This window comes from Cervus canadensis, chromosome 6, assembly GCF_019320065.1.
Source record: "Cervus canadensis isolate Bull #8, Minnesota chromosome 6, ASM1932006v1, whole genome shotgun sequence".
NCBI lineage: Eukaryota > Metazoa > Chordata > Mammalia > Artiodactyla > Cervidae > Cervus > Cervus canadensis.
In genome coordinates, this window is record NC_057391.1 from 924,049 (window position 1) to 942,620 (window position 18,572).

Sequence of the window (18,572 nt, forward strand, 5' to 3'; positions counted from 1 at the left end):
AATTTTGTTCTTATCAGGCATCAAATACAACAAAAAATAAATCACTGTGAAAATGTTGGCAATCAAACAGGCATTTTCCTGAGCAATGCATAAATAATAGAAAAGTATGCAGCACCCTAAAAGCATTACCTTTTTGAATAAATTCACCTTGAGATTACCAAAAACACCAATTATAAGCTTGCTGGTCCAATGCTTATTTAAATGGGGAGTGGTACGAGAGCCACTTTCAAAGACTATCCTTAATAATCTTTAAATTCTGACATTCAAGCTTTAGCACAGCGTTCTCCTATGCTGAATACAGCTGACCTGAGTGACCAATGGCTTCCCAGGTGGCTCAGCAGTAACGAATCCACCTGCCAATGCAGGAGATGCAGGAGACTCGAATTTGATCCCTGGGTCAGAAGATCCCCTGGAAGAGGACATGGCAACCCACTCCAGTATTCTTGCCCGGAGAATCCCATGAACAGAGGAGCCTGCTAGGCTACTGTTCACAGGGTCACAAAGAACTGAACATGACTAAGCACACACGAGTGACCAATAACACACTGCAGAAGCGTGTGACCTCTGCGGCTACGCCACTGTAAGACACTGCGGCTTCTACCCTGGTCTCTTGGATTGCTTACTGTGGAGCCAACCTCTGGGCTATAAGGACACTCAGGCCACTCAGGTAACCTTATGGAAAGGTCCACATTTGGGTCCCAGGATGGCCTTTCCATAAGGTTACCTGAGTGTCCTGACAATGATTACCAACTTGCCAGCCAGATGAGTGACTGAATGACCCCGGAAGCAGATCCTCTAGCCCTACTCGGCATTTGTTGCTCATGTAGACAGAGAATAAGCAAAATACACAGATTCTTTCACCTTACTGTAATCCACAACAGAAATTCCTCCTAACCACCCCCTTGAATAACTAGCAAATGAGCCATCCTTGTCAGATTTTTCCCAATTATCTTAACCATGGGACCACTTCTGTTAAAGCCCAAACCAGTAGGATTTCCAAACTGAAGGACTGGCTAATCAGACTGAAGCAGAAAGCTGTTTATCCTCTTCCAGTATCTGCTTTGTAACTTTTGAAGTAAAAAAACTGTTCTGGAGCCTGAATGAGAGTTATAATTACGATTTAAAATGCATGTTCTAGAATGCTACCTTTTGATGAAGACACAAATTAGTTTACCACAGTAGTATATATATTTGCCCATCTAACAAGCTGTATTTGCGAAATTTGGGTTTCTGTGGACTACAGTTTGAAAAGCTAAACAAGAAACTGGTCACAGTGATTACACTGTTAACCTGTGTTAATCACACAGTGATCGCCTCTGTGGAGGGGACATGTGTAACTAAGAGACAGGGATGAAAAGTCAAGGTGTGAGTCGCTCAGTTGTGTCCGATTCTTTGTGACCCCATGGACTGTAGCCCACCAGACTCCTCTGTGCAGGAAATTCTCCAGACAAGAATACTGGAGTGGGTTGCCATTCCTCTTCCAGGGTGTCTTCCCAACCCAGGGACTGAAGCAGGGTCTCCTGCATTGCAGGCAGGTTCTTTTCCGTCTAAGCCACCAGGGAAGAGACAGGGGTAGCATATTTATTTTCATTTCGTTTTCTCTTGCAGTTTTTGATATATATACTGCACGCCAGTAATATCTGCTCAAGAATATAAATCTTTAAGTCTCTTTTCCTGACAAAACTACATTTTTTAATGTTTAAAATAAGAGAAACCTAAAACAACTTCAGTACTTATTCAAAATCATGCTCATTACTTTTTAAATTCAACCAAGTAAGACATTATCTCAGTATCTTATTAGTGCCTACATCTGAAGCAAGTTACATGTTACAATGCTAAAAACAGCCAAGATATGACAAGAAACAATCTGGCTTTGATAACATAAAAGCAGAATATGATTTTTTTAAACCATGTATGTAGATCAGCCTTAGAAAACAATAAAAAGAAAACTGGTGTTGTTATATCAATCCCAGACAAACTAGACCTTCATGCAAAAAGCACTTTCAGAATAAAAGTGGAATACTTCATAACAGTAAGTCACTAAGCAGATATAACTATCACACATTTCTATCCATCTACTAGGCTTCCCTGATGGCTCAGCAGGGGAAGAATCTGCTGGCAACACATGAGACACAGGAGATGTGGGTTCAGTCCCTGGGTCGAGAAGATCCCCTGGAGAAGGAAATGGCAACCCACTCCAGTATTCTTGCCTAAAAAATCCCATGGACAGGGAAGTTCGGAGGGCTACAGTCTAAAGGGTTGCAAAGCGTCAGACATGACTGGGCAACTAGGCACAGTGTATATATATATTCATCTACTAGCACTGTCTCAAATAAATAAAGCAAAAGCTGAGAGAATACAAGGGGAAATATCTACAGTGGTAAATGGGATATTTTAATACACCCTTGTTTGTGTAATTGATACAAGCAAACAAAAGGTCACTTATGATCCTGAAGATTTGAAATACGGGATTAACAAGCAGAATCCAGTGTAAATATATAGAACACCATATTCAATAGCTACAGAGAAAAAATAATATACTGGGGCCACAGTGTAGATCTCAAATTTTAAAGGTCTGAAATCACAGACCTTTGAAACACTAAGATTGTTCTCTGATGACATTGTTACATAGTTAGAGTCCTCTGATGACATATCTTATGTTGTTAGAAATAAAAAACATTCAAAAACAACTAGAAAATCTCCATGTGTTCAGAAATTGAGAAATATAATACATTCAACTTATCCAAGTGTTAAAGTAGATACCAGTGAAAATTAGAAACCATTTTAAAGTGAATTATAAAAGTACTACATACTAAAATTTGAGTAATGTAGCTAGCTAAAACAGTACTTAGAGGGAAATGCTTAGCCTTAAATGCATATATTTAAAAGGGAGAAATGCTGAAAAGTAGTGATCTACAAGAAGTTAGCAAAAGAACAAAAAAGTAAGTCCCAAAAAGTAGAAGGAAGGAAATAAAGAGCGGAAATCAATGCAATAGAGGACAAATATATAATAAAAAAAAAGGAATCAGCAAGATTCAAAATTTGGTTCCTTTGAGTAACTACTACATTCCCAGGGAGACTGAATGAGGAAAAACAAAGGTAGTTTTAGCCTATAACAGATACAAGAAGATAATTCTTTACTGCAACCATTAAATGGATACTAATATTTATTATAAATAATTTTATGCTAGTAAATTAAAAAGTTTAGATGAAAAAGACAACTTCTTAAGGGGAAAACTACCAAAATAATCAACAGAAAATCTAAGAAGTTTAAAAATTAAAAATCAAAGTAGTAATTAAAAATCTTTCTACAAAGAAAATTACCAGCCCAGATGGCTTCTCGGCCAGATTCTCACAGAAATTTAATGGAACAATTCAGTCCTACTTAAACTTTTTCAGAATAGAAAATGAGGGTCAAAAAAAAAAAAGAAAAAAAAAAGAAAATGAGGGTCAACTCATTTTATAAGGCTAGTATAAGATAACCGCTGATTTCAAATCCTGACAAGGACAATATAGGCCACCTCACTGATACAAAACTATTAACAGAATATCAAACTGAATCCAGAAATACATAAAAAGAGTAATACTGTAAAACCAAATTAGGTTTATCTCAGAAATCAGGTTAGGTTTAAGATTTTAAATAATATATAATTCAATATATTAACACAGTGAAGGAGAAAAGTCATACGGTAATGAAAAGCTGCAACAACAACAAAAAAAGCATTAAATTCAAACAAACAGAACAAAACACAAAATTCTTAGTAAACTGGGTACAGAAGGGAACTTCTTTAAATATGATAAAGGTTTTCACAAAAACAAAACGACACGAACTTTCAGCAAACAGACTTGGAGTGAAGCGCTGAAAGCTTTCTCTTGAAGACCAGGAGCCAGCAGGGCAGGGGCTCCGGGGTGACCGCAGCGTGTGCGTCTGGACCTGAGGAGTAACTTCATGTGTGTTTGCAGTAACATGTATTTTTACATACACCTTGAAATATATATTAAAGATAAAAAAGAAAGAAATATTTGGCAATAAAAGGCTAACCTAGCCTATCACTCAAGCTTGGCAACTCCGTAGGTCCTCACCTCCCCACCACCACCCAGTTACCATTACTTTCAAACCAATTAACATTTATTGGGCTTACAAGACATGGTACAGTGTGGCAACATGTAACATGAACCTTAAAAATGTCTAAGATGAAACCTTATTTATAACTCCAGTGCCAATCATTCCATTCTAAGGAAAAAGACAAAGAGAAAAAAATCCATGTGTTAAGACATTCACTGCCCACATGATAATAAAATAGAAAACCTAAACTAAATAACCAACTCCAGGAAACAATTAAGAAAAATAATTTTTACAATGGGATTATATAGTCAATAAAAATAAGATTTATCAAATACTCCAAGAAGTGAATATAACCTAATTAAAAAAAAATTAGATATATACACATGTTTACACTGTAACAGGGGAAAAAAGTCGTAGGCACAAAGAAGAAACTGAAAGACAGAGGGAAGAAGAGAGGGATAGAGGGTAATGAAAGTGGGAGGGAAGGGTTGGGAGAGACGAAAACTAAACTGGTTTTCTTCATATGTTGAGTTTACGAATGTCACCTGTCACCTGAATTTTCTTTCATGACTACAGAAAACTTTAGTAATGGGGTACATAAGAACTGAAGAAAATAATCACAAACTTAAATAAAGTATCCTAAATATTTTAAAAAGTTCCTTCAAAGGGTAACTTTAAAATTTCAACTTTTATCTCAGTACCATTTTATTCAGATAAATTATTATTTAACATTTAAATTGTGTTAAGTCTATCATATGCTAGTTACTTAGCATAGAGAGAACTTCTAATCATAATTAGTATTTAAAATAATATAACTTAAAAATAATAATTAGATTTCCAAAGATATATCATCTCCAATTTTCTAGCTAGAAAGTGAAAAGTGAAAGTGAAGTCACTCAGTTGTGTCCAGCTCTTTGCGACCCCATGGACTGTAGCCTACGAGGCTCCTCCATCCACGGAATTTTCCAGGCACGAGTACTGGAGAGAGTTGCTGTTTCCTTCTCCAGAGGATCTTCCCCCCCCAGGGATCAAAGCCGGGTCTCCTGCATTGCAAGAAGACGCTTTTACCATCTGAGCCACCAGGGAAGTTCCCTTGAGGCTTCCCTTGTGGCTCAGCTGGTAAAGAATCCGCCTGCAATGTGGGAGACCTGGGTTCAATCCCTTTATGGGGAAGATGCCCTGGAGAAAGGCTGCTACCTACTCCAGTATTCTGACCTAGAGAATTCCATGGACTGTACAGTCCACAGGGTCACAAAGGTCAGAAATGACTGAGTGACTTTCTAGCTAGCTGCTGCTGCTGCTAAGTCACTTCAGTCATGTCCAGCTCTGTGCAACCCCTTAGACGGCAGCCCACCAGGCTCCCCCATCCCTGGGATTCTCCAGGCAAGAACACTGGAGTGGGTTGCCATTTCCTTCTCCAATGCACAAAAGTGAAAAGTGAAAGAGAAGTCGCTCAGTCGTGTTCTACTCTTCACGACCCCATGGACTGCAGCCCACCAAGCTCCTCCGTCCATGGGATTTTCCAGGCAAGAGTACTGGAGTGGGGTGCCATTGCCTTCTCCAGACTTTCTAGCTAATAAAATCAAGTCTTTAAATGACCTTCAGAACTCCCCTTGGTCTACCCTGCCCACACCTACCCTCTGACCTGCCCTGCCACACACACCCCCCACCCCCGCTTCAGCCACGGCCTCCCACATGCTGCTCTTCCAACATGCCAAGGACATTTCCACGTTAGAAACTGCTGCTTGCTCTACCCGAACATTTTCTTCCAGATAGTTCCATGGCTTAATCCACTTCACTCAGAAAAGGGCTTCTCAAAAAGCCTTTTCTCACCAAACTACCTTAAGTATTACAGTATCCTGTTACTTTTTAATCCCCTGAATCTATCTTACTCTGCTTCAAAACCTGTTAGCTACCTGATGTGTGTGTGTGAGACTGAGTGTGCACACATGAATAATGTCTATGCCCCTCGCTGATATTTAAGCTCAGAAAGCACAGCTCTATTTTGTTTACCATTGTGTCACAGTACCTGCCAATAGCAGGCTTTCAAAAATACTTGTTGAAAGAACAAAAGATGGTAACTGGTTTTAGTTTTGCTGAGAAAATAATGATGGAACACTACTAGAATTCAGTAAAGCTTTCAAATGAATTCATTCTCAATCACAAGAGCATTACACGCATACTTTGGTGGTTGGAGTCCAACGTTCATAGTTCAGGGTTCAGTAACAGGAAGGAATGGGGACTTCTTATGTTTCTCTGCCCCTTCCCATAGCCTTCCTTCCTCTCATTCATCCATAAATGGTTAGTGTGTACCACTAAGTCAGAGAGTATTCTACACATTAAGAACACACAGACAATTAAGACAAGTTAATGCATGAGACATATAAACATAATAACCATAGAATATGGCATGTAACAGAGTTCTGTGAAGTTGTAACATAACAGAGGAAGTAATCCACTTTTAGGGGCAGGTATTCAGGGAAGTTTCAACAGTGATGACATTCAACAAATACTTGCAAAATCAAATAACAAAAGATATACTTCATTTTACTTTACATACGAAATGAGAGTATTAAGTCTGAAACTGCTACAGTAATTTGCTACCATGAGATAAGCTCGCTTGAGGGCGAAACCAAAACAAGAGGAATGCCAGAGCAGAAGCAGAGAAACTGAGCCAAGTCCTTGATGATTTCAGACTGGATGAAGCCCCAGCTGAAGTTCAAGGACAAGATCTAATCATGCCCTTTACTGTGTAGCCAGTCTGAATTTGGTTTTCTGTCACTTGCAATATAAGTATACAGATGAATCTCAGTGAATTCTTTGAAAAACCAAAGCATTTGTTTTTTCAGTGTACAGGGGCACTATTGGTATTCTGGAAGGGACAATTCTCATCTCTACCAGACCCACAGATTTCCAAACACCACTCATCTTCAAGAAGAACCACAGATCTATTCCCTGTTAGTTGCTACCTGTATCCATTTCTCACAGTGCATGCGTAAATGTTCTTAACAACAACCTTAAAAGAATTGGGATATACCACTCAAATATACTAATTTTATAATCAATTTTAATTAGTCATTCATGACTATCTAAATGACTGATTCAGTCCTAAGCACAGCTTATATCCGCTCTCGAGATAAGCAGTGCTTTAAGAATGCTACTACTATCTGAAAATTCTCATTCATTTACGCTTACTTCTCCATACAGTATTATCAATATATGTCACTGACAATGTTGGTTATCTTCCCTGTAGCCATTCATCTAATTTCTTCCTAGATTGAAATGCTAGATATTGGTTTTTCTAGTCCCCTTGCAACTAGGGCATAAGTAATAAGGCCAAAATGAAATCTGATACAGGCTTTCTGTGAAAGGTTTACTTGCTTCATCAAGAGATAAGAGGGCAAACTTCCTCCATCTTTGGTGGTTGTCAGAATGTGATGCCTGGAGCAGAAAGAGAAACATGCAGCTATGAAAGGATAAACCTGAGCACAAAGGTCGCCACACTACAGATAAAGATGGAAAGCACTTGGATTCAATCTAGAGGGGAAGCCAGTCTGAGCATGAACGCAAATGGGAGGGCAGAGTTTAGAGGAAACGGAAACACAGAACCTCTGTGCTGACTGAGGACTAAGCAAAGCCAAGCTTATGCACAAACTGCCCTTTAAACTAATCCTACCTATGCCCTTGCCAATTACCTGAGCTAACACGCTTCTTCTGTTTTTAAATCCTATTTGCATCCTAACTGATACAGGAAACAGCTATGTTTAGGGGAAGAGCAAAATCGAGACACTGCAGGGAATGTAAAGAAACTTTCAGAGACATGAGAGAATCCGGAACTATAAAGCCAAGAAACAAGAAATCAGATCATTTCATTCCTACGGAGTATATTTCAGAAGCAGTCTAAGAAAACCATGGATAATTGAGATAAGGCCGTTAGCTTTGGTAATCAGATCATCAAGATGACTTTTTAAAAAGCAATTTCGGTGCTGCAATGGTAAGGGAAGTCAGAGTGCAAAGGAAAGAATACTTTACACTTTTAAGAACTCCATAATGCACCAAACCCTTGGAAAGACATGTAATGTGTGTTAAACTCCGTCTATTACAACTCTGTGAGGTAAGTATAACATTCTGTGGTGTCCTTAGTCGCTCAGTCTTGTCCGACTCTTTGCGACCCCATGGACTATAGCCCACCAAGCTCCTCTGTCCATGCTGATTCTCCAACAAGAATTCTGCATTGGGTTGCCATGTCCTCCTCGTACAACATTCTACTTTACAGACAAAGAATACAGCCTGAGTAGTAAGTTGCCCACAGCCACACAGACAGTAACTGGTTTCAGTAGACTTCAAAATCACATCTTTGAAGCTTAAAAGTAAATGTTCTTCCTACTATACCCCTTCATGGATCACAGACTCGTCGTGGTGAAGGGGCTTGTGTAACTCAGTGAAGCCACGGGCCATGCTGTGCAGGGCCAGCCAAGACAGACGGGTCATGGTGAAAAGTTCCAACAAAGCGTGGTCCACTGCAGGAGGGAACGGCAAACCACTCCAGTAGTCCTGCCGCGAGAACCCCACCAACAGCATGAGGCAGAAAAATAAGACACCAAAGATGAGCACCACAATCAAAAGGTGTCCAATATGCTCCTGGGGAAGAGTGGAGGGCAGTCATTAGTTCCAGAAAGAATGAAGTGGCTGGACCAAAGTGGATATGACGCTCAGTTGTGTGGCTGTGTCTGATGGTTAAAGTCAAGTCTGACGCTGTAAAGAGCAATATTGCATGGGAACTGGGAATGTCAGGTCCATGAATCAAGGCAAATCGGATGTGGTGAAGCAGGAGATGGCAAGAATGAACATCTTAGGAATCACTGAACTAATATGGATGGGAATGGGCGAATTTAATTCAGATGACTGTTATATCTACTACTGTGGGCTAGAATCCCTTAGGAGAAAGGGAGTAGCCCATAATAGCCAACAAGAGTTCTAAATGCAGTACTTGGGTGCAACCTCAGAAAAAAAAACAACAACAAAATAATCTCAGTTCATTTCCAAGGCAAACTGTTCAATATCAGTGTTATCTTAAGTCTATGCCCCAACCACTAATGTCAAAGAAGCTGAAGTTGAACAGTTCTATGAAGCAGAACTGCTGTAGTTCTCGAACTACACCTTCTAGAACAAACACCAAAAAAAGATGTCCTTTTCATCACAGGGGATTGGAATACAAAATAGGAAGCCAAGAGACACCCAGAATAATAGGCAAGTTTTGCCTTGGAGTGCAAAAGCAGGGCAAAGGCTAACGGAGTTTTGTCAAAAGAACACGCTGGTCATAGCAAACACCCTTTTCCAACAACCAAGAGACAACTATACACATGGACATCACCAGATGGTAAATACCAAAATCAGATTATGTTCTTTGCAGCTGAAGATGGAAAAGCTCTATACAGATAGCAAAAACAAGACCTGGAGCTGACTGTGGCTCAGGTCGTGAGCTCCTAATAGCAAAATTCAGGTTTAAAGTGAAGAACGTAGGGAAAACGACTAGGTCATTTAGATACGACCTAAATTAAATCCCTTGTGATTACACAGTGGAGGTGACAAAAGGATTCAAGAGATGAGATCTGGTAGAGAAAGTGTCTACCAGATTCATAAAACTGAAAGAGGTTCATATATGAGTTTATTGAAAAAGATTCATATGTTTTATATGAGTTTATATACGAGGTTCATCACTGGAAAGCGGTTCATAACATTGTATAGGAAGCAGTGACCAAACTACTCCAAGAAAAAGAAATGCAAGAAGGTTAAGTGATTGTCTGAGGAGACTTTACAAAGAGCTGAGGAAAGGAGAGAAGTGAAAGGCAAGGGAGAAAGGGAAAGATATACTCACCTGAGTGCAGAGATCCAGAGAATACCAAGAAGAGATAAGAAACCCTTCTTAAGTGAACAATGCAAAGAAAAAGAAGAAAACAACACAATGGGAAAGACTAGAGATCTCTTCAAGAAAACTGGAGGCATCAAGGGAACATTTCATGCAAGGATGGACACCATAAAGGACAGAAATGGTAAGCACCTAATAGAAGGAGAGGTGGCAGGAATCCACAGAGAACAGTACACCAGTCACTGTGGTCACTCACCCAGAGCCAGACATCCTGGAGTGCGAAGTCAAGGGGGCCTTAGGAAACATACCAACAAAGCTAATGGAGGTGACGGAATTCCAGTTGAGCTATTTAAAATTCTAAAGGATGATGCTGTTAAAGTGTTGCACTCAATATGTCAACAAATTTGGAAAACTCAGTGGTGGCTACAAGACTGGAAAAGGTCACAGTTTTCATTCCAATCCCAAAGAAAGGTAATGTCAAAGAATGTTCAAACTACCATACAACTGCACTCATTTCACATGCTAACAAGGTTACGCTCAAAATCCTTCAAGCTAGGCTTCAAAAGAATGTGAACCTAGAACTTTCAGATGTACAAGCTAGGTTTTGAAAAGGCAGAGGAACCAGGGAGCAAACTGCCAACATTTGTTAGATTATAGAGAAAGCAACAGAATTCCAGAAAAAACGTCTGCTTCTGCTTCATTGACTGCGCTAAAGCCTTTGAATGTGTGGATCATAACAAACTGTGGAAAATTCTTAAAGAAACAGCAGTACCAGACCACCTTACCTGCCTCCTGAGAAACCTGTATGCAGGTCAAGAAGCAAGTTAGAATCGGACATTGAACAACTGACTGGGAAAGAGTATAATAAAGCTGTATTTTGTCACCCTGCTTATTTAAGTTCTATGCAGAGTACATCATGAGAAATGCTGGGTTGGATGAAGCACAAGGTGGAATCAAGACTGTTGGGAGAAATATTAATAACCTCACATACAGAGATGATATCACTCTAAGGGCAGAAAATGAAGAGAAACTAACGAGCCTCTTGATAAGGGTTAAAGAAGAGCATGACAAAGTTGGCTTGAAACTCAACATTCAGAAAACTAAGATCATGGCATCTGGTCCCATTCACTTCATGGGAAATAGATGGGGAAACAGTGGAAACAGTGTCAGACTTTATTTTTTTGGGCTCCAAAATCACTGTGGATGGTGACTGCAGCTATGGAATTAAAAGATACTTGCTCCTTGGAAGAAATGCTATGACAAACATCAACAGCATACTAAAAAGGAGAGACATCACTTTGCTGACAAACGTACATATAGTCAAAGCTATGGTCTTTCCAGTAGTCACGTATGGATGTGAGAGTTGGACCATAAAGACTGAGTGTCAAACAATTGAGAGTTGTGGTGCTGGAGAAGGCTCTTAAGAGTCCTGGGACTGCAAGAAGATCAACCAATCCTAAAGGAAATCAACCCTGAATATTCACTGGAAGGACTGATACTGAAGCTGAAGCTCCCATACTTTGGCCACTGGATGCGAAAAGCCAACTCGCTGGAAAAGACCCTGATGCTAGGAAAGACTGAAGGGAAAAGGAGAAGGAGGTGGTAGAGGATGAGATGGCTAGGTAGTGTCACCGACTCAATGAACACAAATTTGAGCAAACCCCAGGAGGTAATCGAGGACAGAGGAGCCTGCCATGCTGCAGTTCATGGTGTTGCAAAGAGTTGGACACAACTGAGCGACTGAACAACAACTACACCAGCCTCCTAGGGTTAAAGAATAAAAATACAGTGGCACAGCAGGCTCAAAATTCAGACTGGCTTCTGTGAGCTGCACGGCACACAGCACTGTGTTTCGCAGCCCTGGCAACGGTATATTTAAGCATGCATGTAGGCTAAAGAAGGCAAGACTGAAAAAGGAGTGATAATGGATAATTACTGAGAAAGAAAGATAAAGAGGGATGATCATGGACACATCTGGAGAAGGTTGCTCCTGAAGAAAAGGAAGGACAATTCCTTCTTTTCAGGTAAGAGTAAATAAAGAAATGATATCAGGATAGAAAAGATTATACCTCAGATGTTTGAGATTTTTCTCAGGAAAGGAAAAGATCAAGTTATTTGCTATAAACACTTTCATGAAGTAAGACAAAAAAACCCACAATCGACATTATCGATCTGGAAGATAACAGAACACTAACTGGTATGAAAACAATCCAAAATCCTCACACAACTGGCTCTTGTATCCTTCAGGGATCAAGATAGTGATTAGGCCTGTTCAGAACTGGGCACTAGAAAGATAAATTGACATAAAGTTAAGCATTCTAAGGTATCAATGACGGGCTGGTAAAAACTGATGACCATGGGATCCTGGTGACTAGGGGAGGCAAATGAAAAGAGCAGTAGGCTAATGAATTGAATGAATAGAGAGACACAAAGACGGGAGGGTTCCTAAAGACAGGAAGAGGGGAAGAGAGAGAGAGAGAAAACGGGTTCCATAAGTGTGGAAGAGTGCTTGTTTGTGGTCAGACAGGTCTTGACACAATGCCTCAGGCAATGAGCTACTGCCTAGGGCTCAGCACTACCCCGTCAGCTAAAAGCACAGAATTGAGAGACAGCTGCCTGTAAAAACACGCAGTCCTCGGGTGTAGGAAACAAACAGGCTTACCTGCTGGCGCTAGTGGTAAAGAACCCACCTGCCAATGCAGGAGACATGAGATGTGGGTCTGATCCCTAGGTCGGGAAGGTCCTGTGGAGGAGGAAATGGCAACCCACTCCAGTATTTGTGCCTGGAGAATCCCATGGACAGAGGAGTCTGGCTGCCCACAGGACTGCAAAGAGATGGATGTGACTGAAGCGACTTGGCAGGGCACAGCAACAAACAAGTGAATGAATCTGCCCGTACAGGAATCAAACATTTAAAGCATCTCCTCTCCTTTTAAAACGAACAATTCTATCTCCAAACTTAAGAAATTCATCAAGAGGATAAAAGTCTACAATAAAGGTTAAGGCAGATGTGTGTCAGGAGGGAGAACGAAAAGTTAAATCTGTCAGGCCAATTGTAACCCACCTGTTAAAAGATTTTTAGCATAAAATTCCAATAAGGCAACAACAGTTTGTGCTTTAGAAACTCTGGAGAGCACCCAGCATGGCTTCAAAAAAAGGATATCACTCAGTTTAATTTTAAAAGGTCCACCCATTGCAATCTCAGTGGACACGCTACCATTTATACTCATAACTTCATTTTTTACCATTCTGCTGCTCTTGACACTTTATCCAATTACAGGGAAAAAATGGGAAAAATCAGACATGGCAACCTCCACTACCACATCCCTCCTTCAGTTTGCACTTTTTACACCATTAATTCTGACTACTCTTGCCCTAGTAATAAATAAAGAAGAAATGACACTGGCACAACCTAAATTTTGCAGAAAATATCAAGTACAAGAAGGATTGTCAAGTAGTACTAATAACAATTGAGAACCCAAGAAATTTGAGAAGTTTCAAGTATTAAAAAGCGCTTTCTCCATTTTAGTCCTTTCCAAATAAAACAAAGGGCTTGGACAACACAAGATTGTGAAGCTTCAATGGACGATTTAGGCTAACAGTGAATAAAAGAATCACTAAAATCGCTTATCCTTTCTTGGGCTATTAAATTTCTTACCTTCATAAAGCCTTCTTTTAAAACCAGGACCACTTCTCAATTCTTTCCCTGGATCTACTATACATACGTCCCCCCGTCCCCCCTCCCCCAAAAGTTTAGAGACCAAAGACGTGCTGTAGTCAGAAAAGGATTAATTTAGATGAAGAACCACTTGCCGTCATTGGTACCATTCCTCAACTTTGCAGGAGTTCGATGGTCAAATTCCCAAAACCATCGAAGTCTCCTGGGGGCTGGATCCCCCCGACAAGATGAACAAAATCCACTGGCGTCTGGATAGCAAGCTTTTCTTTGTAAGTCTATGAGCCTGGGAAAGCTTTCCAGACAGTTAAAAGACTTCTCAAGGAAGCAAGAAGGTCGAAACCAGGAAGATGGGGAGGTGACTAAAACAGGCAGACGACCCACCCACCTAACGCGAAGGAGGGACCGCTTGCAAGGGCTGACGCTTCAGCAGGAGGCAGGAAAGGTTGCGGAGGGCGGCCGGCGCTGCGACCCCCGGCCCCTGGGTGGGAATGGAGGGCACTCAAAGTCAGGGGCCAGCCGGAGGCCTGGAGCGGGGCGCGGAGAGGGGGCGGGACGTGGAGACAAGGGAGCCGCGGAGTCCGGCTGAGCACCACCAGGGTCTGAGCCACGGCGGGGCAAAGCCGAGAAAGCTTTGCCCACAGAGGAGACACCGAAGCTTGCAGCTTCACCCACCTGCCAGACGCTCGCCCCGCGGACAGAAGCACGGACGCAGCCCGGGCGCTTCCTCTCCTGCCGGACACAGCCCCTGCCGCCGCCGGAGCTCCGGGACCCGACAGCACAGGGCGGTACCGAAGTAGGCAAAGCGGCGACCGCACTCGAGCAGACGGGGGTGTACATAGGGGGCGCCGGGGGCTCGGGAAGGCAGCTCTGTGCTTGACCTTCCTCACCGGTGGCCAACGGCGCTCCCTGGGAACAGCATCCCGCCTCGGCCCGCTGCGCCCGGGCCTGCGCCCGCGGCTCCCCCCGGCAGCGGCCGGGCTTCCGGCGGCCACACCCCGCCCCCGCGCTACTCGGCCGCCGCCATCTTGTCGGAGGCGGGAAGACCGCACTGCGCAGGCGCGCGCCGCGGGGAGCCGTAACGCGCAGGCGCGGGGGCCGCTGCTCACCCCACCCCCACCCGCCGAGGCCGGCTTAGGCAAAGCCGTCTGCTCCCTCGCACGGGTGCTGCCAGGCTTAGTGGCCAGTCTCAAACCGTACCGCAGCCGAGTTAATAGACCCTTCTGCGCACCTCACTCATTGTGTAAAACCCTATCTATGTGCCAGGTCCCGGGACAGGCGCTGGTGAAAGATTAGTAAAACGCGGCTCCAGCGCTAACTGCTACTGCTGCTGCTAAGTCGCTTCAGTTGTGTCCGACTCTGTGCCACCCCATAGACGGCAGCTCACCAGGCTCCCCCGTCCCTGGGATTCTCCAGGCAAGAACACTGGAGTGGGTTGCCATTTCCTTCTCCGATGCATGAAAGTGAAAAGTGAAAGTGAAGTCGCTCAGTCGTGTCCGACTCTTAGCGACCCCATGGACTGCAGCCCACCAGGTTCCTCCGTCAATGGGATTTTCCAGACGAGAGGACTGGGGTGGGGTGCCATTGCCTTCTCCGTCCAGCGCTAAAGGTGTTCCTAATCTAGTGAAAAAGGACGGGGATGAACGAGTGATTTCCACGATTCTTGTTTTTCACCTGCACGCCACCTTCGCTCTCTTGCCCCTTCGATTTTAATAACTGAAAACATACCTCTTCCAAGAAGTCCTTCCTCTCACACAATTTGGTCAGTTCTTCTCTAATACCTCGCCTTACCTCTTTAAGCTTTATTTCATTCATTGTAAATTCAACAAGTAATATTTGAGTTTCATTTAGGAGAATAAACTCATGGGACTTATATTTTAGCGGAGAGTATAAAACAAAAAAAAACAAACTTCAAAAAATCAACGAAATAACGTTTGATAGTGATGAGGGATGGGAAGAGAAAAACACCACCAAAAGTTAATGTTGGGTGAGGGGTGGTAATTAGCGATCTCTCTCCAGAGATGACACTTGATCTGAGGCCTGACTGACCACTGGGGCCAGAAGTTATGAGAATCATCCAGGCAGAGCGTTCTAGACGGAAGAACAGCAAACGCGGCAAACCTCTCATTCTTGAGGTGGGAGTGAGACCAGCACATAAAGGACAGAAAGAATAGGTGATGTGGACACCTGGGGAGGATATGAGGGGGGGCGGGGGGTGGGACAGGGGCAGTTTAGGTAGGACATTGAGGCCATGGTAAGAATTGGATTTTTACTTCATGGTAGCCCCTCTATCTTGTTGACACTGCCAGAACTACTCCTCAAACACTTCTAGCTCCTGACTGCCTCACTGCACATGCTGATTCCACTGTCTTGAAGACACTTGCTCTTGTTCTTTACACAGCTAGCTTCTCATCTTTCAGGTTTCAGTTTAAATGTCACCTCAGAAAGGCCATCCTTCCTAAACGAAGTATCCCACCTGCCCTTTCATTAGTCTCCATCATTGCACCTGATCATTTCTTTTAGGGCACTGAACATATTTTTCAATTATGTATTCATTGCTCTTCACCATTCAGTTCACTAAACTGAACTCCACCAGGGAGGGAAGATATTTCACTTACTAGTGAATACTCCATGCCTAGCACCATGCCTGGCATGAGTGATCGCTCAATATGTGTTTGCTGTTTTTAGGAATGTCGAGTTTGTCAGCACTTAAGTAGTCAGTGGTATACTACATTGTTTTACACTGGTTTTTAAAAATAAATGCAAGTCATTTCCTGTTTATATACCCTCTGCTAGATTATAAATAAGAACTTTGGCAGAGAGAGAGAGAGGAAGAGAATGAGATGAAGAGTAGGTGAGGGGTAGTGGGCAAAGACTGTATTTTGCATATATTTGCAGGACTGGGAGGTGGAAGGCTTCGATTTAGTGAAGCACCTGTTATATGTGTCCTGCATTTGGCTAGATACTTAATTCTCACTACAGCCTTGCTAGGTAGCTTTCCTTAGTTTTATACATAGCAAACTTGAGAGAGATTAAGTCACTTGCCTAAGGTCCTACATTAAGAGACGGTGCCAACCATAAAGTTCATGCCCTTCCCTTCTAGAGAAACTGGATTTTGAGATGGGTTTGTTTGGTGATTTGATTCTGTGTCATTAGCAGGCTTTTATTAGCCATTTCAGCCACTGCCATTTAAGAATCCCAATCATACTGCTGTTCTTGTATAGGATCTCAACAAAGGGCCTGCTGTGAAATTGCTGTGATTTTTTTTTTTTCTTTTGGACTATGGCAGGGTTCATTTTACCATTCCCTTTTCATGTCTTTTTAAAATTTGTATTTCTTTTTATTAATAATGTGTACACATTTGATCAAAGGAAAAGAGGAGATACAGAAAAATGGGTGCATTTCCTAAATGCTAGCTGCATCCCCTTGGTTAGACTTGTTATTTTATGACTAACTCTTTCATCTAGGTCCCAAGTAATACTTTAGACATCAAAGACAGTTCTCTGGCAAAGAGTGACAGCCTCATCACAACAATCACTTATCCCATTTACTCATCAAAATTATACACCATCATTTCCCTCCAAACAGGATAGCTGGGGAAAACCACGAGAAAGGATAGGGCCGCTATCCTATATCCAGGGCCATTCAGCCTTTATATGAAGGCATTCAGTTTTTTTAATATCATTAACTCATGATAGCATACACTTGTCAATCAAACCCCGTTAGTCCGTAAGCAAACCAAATAGTAGGCGGGAATACATACTTAAAAAGATTCTTCGATCTTCTCCCCCACTGTAGTAGGACTCCTTCTTGGAATAAATTCTGGAATCAAGGCAATGTCTTTGGTTTCTGTGGTATGCTCTCCTCATGGTTACCATCTGTTATTGGTTGAATATTCTCCCACTCCTCAAAATATATGTTGAATTCCTAACCTCAAGTACTCAACAATATGAACTTATTTGGGAATAGGATCATTGCCGATGTAATGAAGCTCAAATGAGGTCATACTAGAGTAGGTGGACCCCTAATCCAATAACTAGTGTCCTTATAAGAAGACAGCCAAATGGAGAAAGAGACACACGGGGAGAAGGCTGTTTGATGGCAAAGGCAAAGATTGGAGTCGTGCACCTGCAAGCCAAGGAACACCAGAGACTGCTGGCCAGCCACCAAAACTGAGAAAGAGGCAAGTGAGGATTTCTCTACAGATTTCAGGGGAAACACAGTCATGTCAACAACTTAATATCAGATGTAGAGGCTCCAGAACTGTGAGACAATAAATATCCATTGTTTTAAGTTACCCAGTTCGTGGCAATTTGTTGTAGCGGCCTTAAAACCTAATACACCCCACTCTCTCTTCGTGTGTGTGTGTGTGTGTGTGTGTGTGTGTGTGTGTGTACGTGAAGTAAAGGAAAGAGACTGTCAGGGCTTGAAGCAGAGGAAAGAGATGGGGATGGGCTGCCCACTCCAGTACTCTTTCCGGGAAAACCCCATGGGCAGAGGAGCCTGATGGGCAATAGCCCATGGTGTCGCAAAGAGTCTGAGATGTCTGCTAAGTGATGACTTAGCAGGCACACATGCATCCAAAATATCATTTAAACCTGTGGTGCTGAAATGCAGCTAGTGATGCATTACTGGAGTGGGTTGCCATCCCCTCCTCCAAGGGATCTTCCCAACCCAGGGATCGAACCCAGGTCTCTTGCATTACAGGTGGATTCTTTACCATCTGAGCCACCAAGGAAGCCCTCAGTTCAGTTCAATTCAGTCGCTCAGTCATGTCCGAATCTTTGCTACCCCATGGACTGCAGCACGCTTGTCCATCAACAAGTCCTGGAGTTTACTGAAACTCATGTCCACTGAGTCGGTGATGCCATCCAACCATCTCATCCTCTGTTGTCCCCTTCTCTTCCTGCCTTCAATCTTTGCCAGTACCAGGGTCTTTTCAAATAAGTCAGCTCTTCACA

General features: G+C 42.4%; 1 protein-coding gene across 8 annotated transcripts in view; it reads right to left on the reverse strand.

Moving 5' to 3' along the window:
• APC (APC regulator of WNT signaling pathway) overlaps nt 1-14,666 on the reverse strand; it is a 129,267-nt gene extending 114,601 nt beyond the window's left edge. For 2 of the 8 annotated variants that reach the window (XM_043470614.1, XM_043470610.1), the window contains exon 1: nt 14,287-14,666. In XM_043470614.1, the coding sequence (XP_043326549.1) occupies nt 14,287-14,451 (165 nt within the window). In that variant the 5' untranslated portion in view covers nt 14,452-14,666. Of the gene's footprint in view, nt 1-13,748; nt 13,933-14,286 lie in introns of those variants that run through there. The other 6 variants (XM_043470613.1, XM_043470606.1, XM_043470615.1 and 3 more) reach the window with 4 other exon arrangements.
• Nucleotides 14,667-18,572: the final 3,906 nt, after the last annotated feature.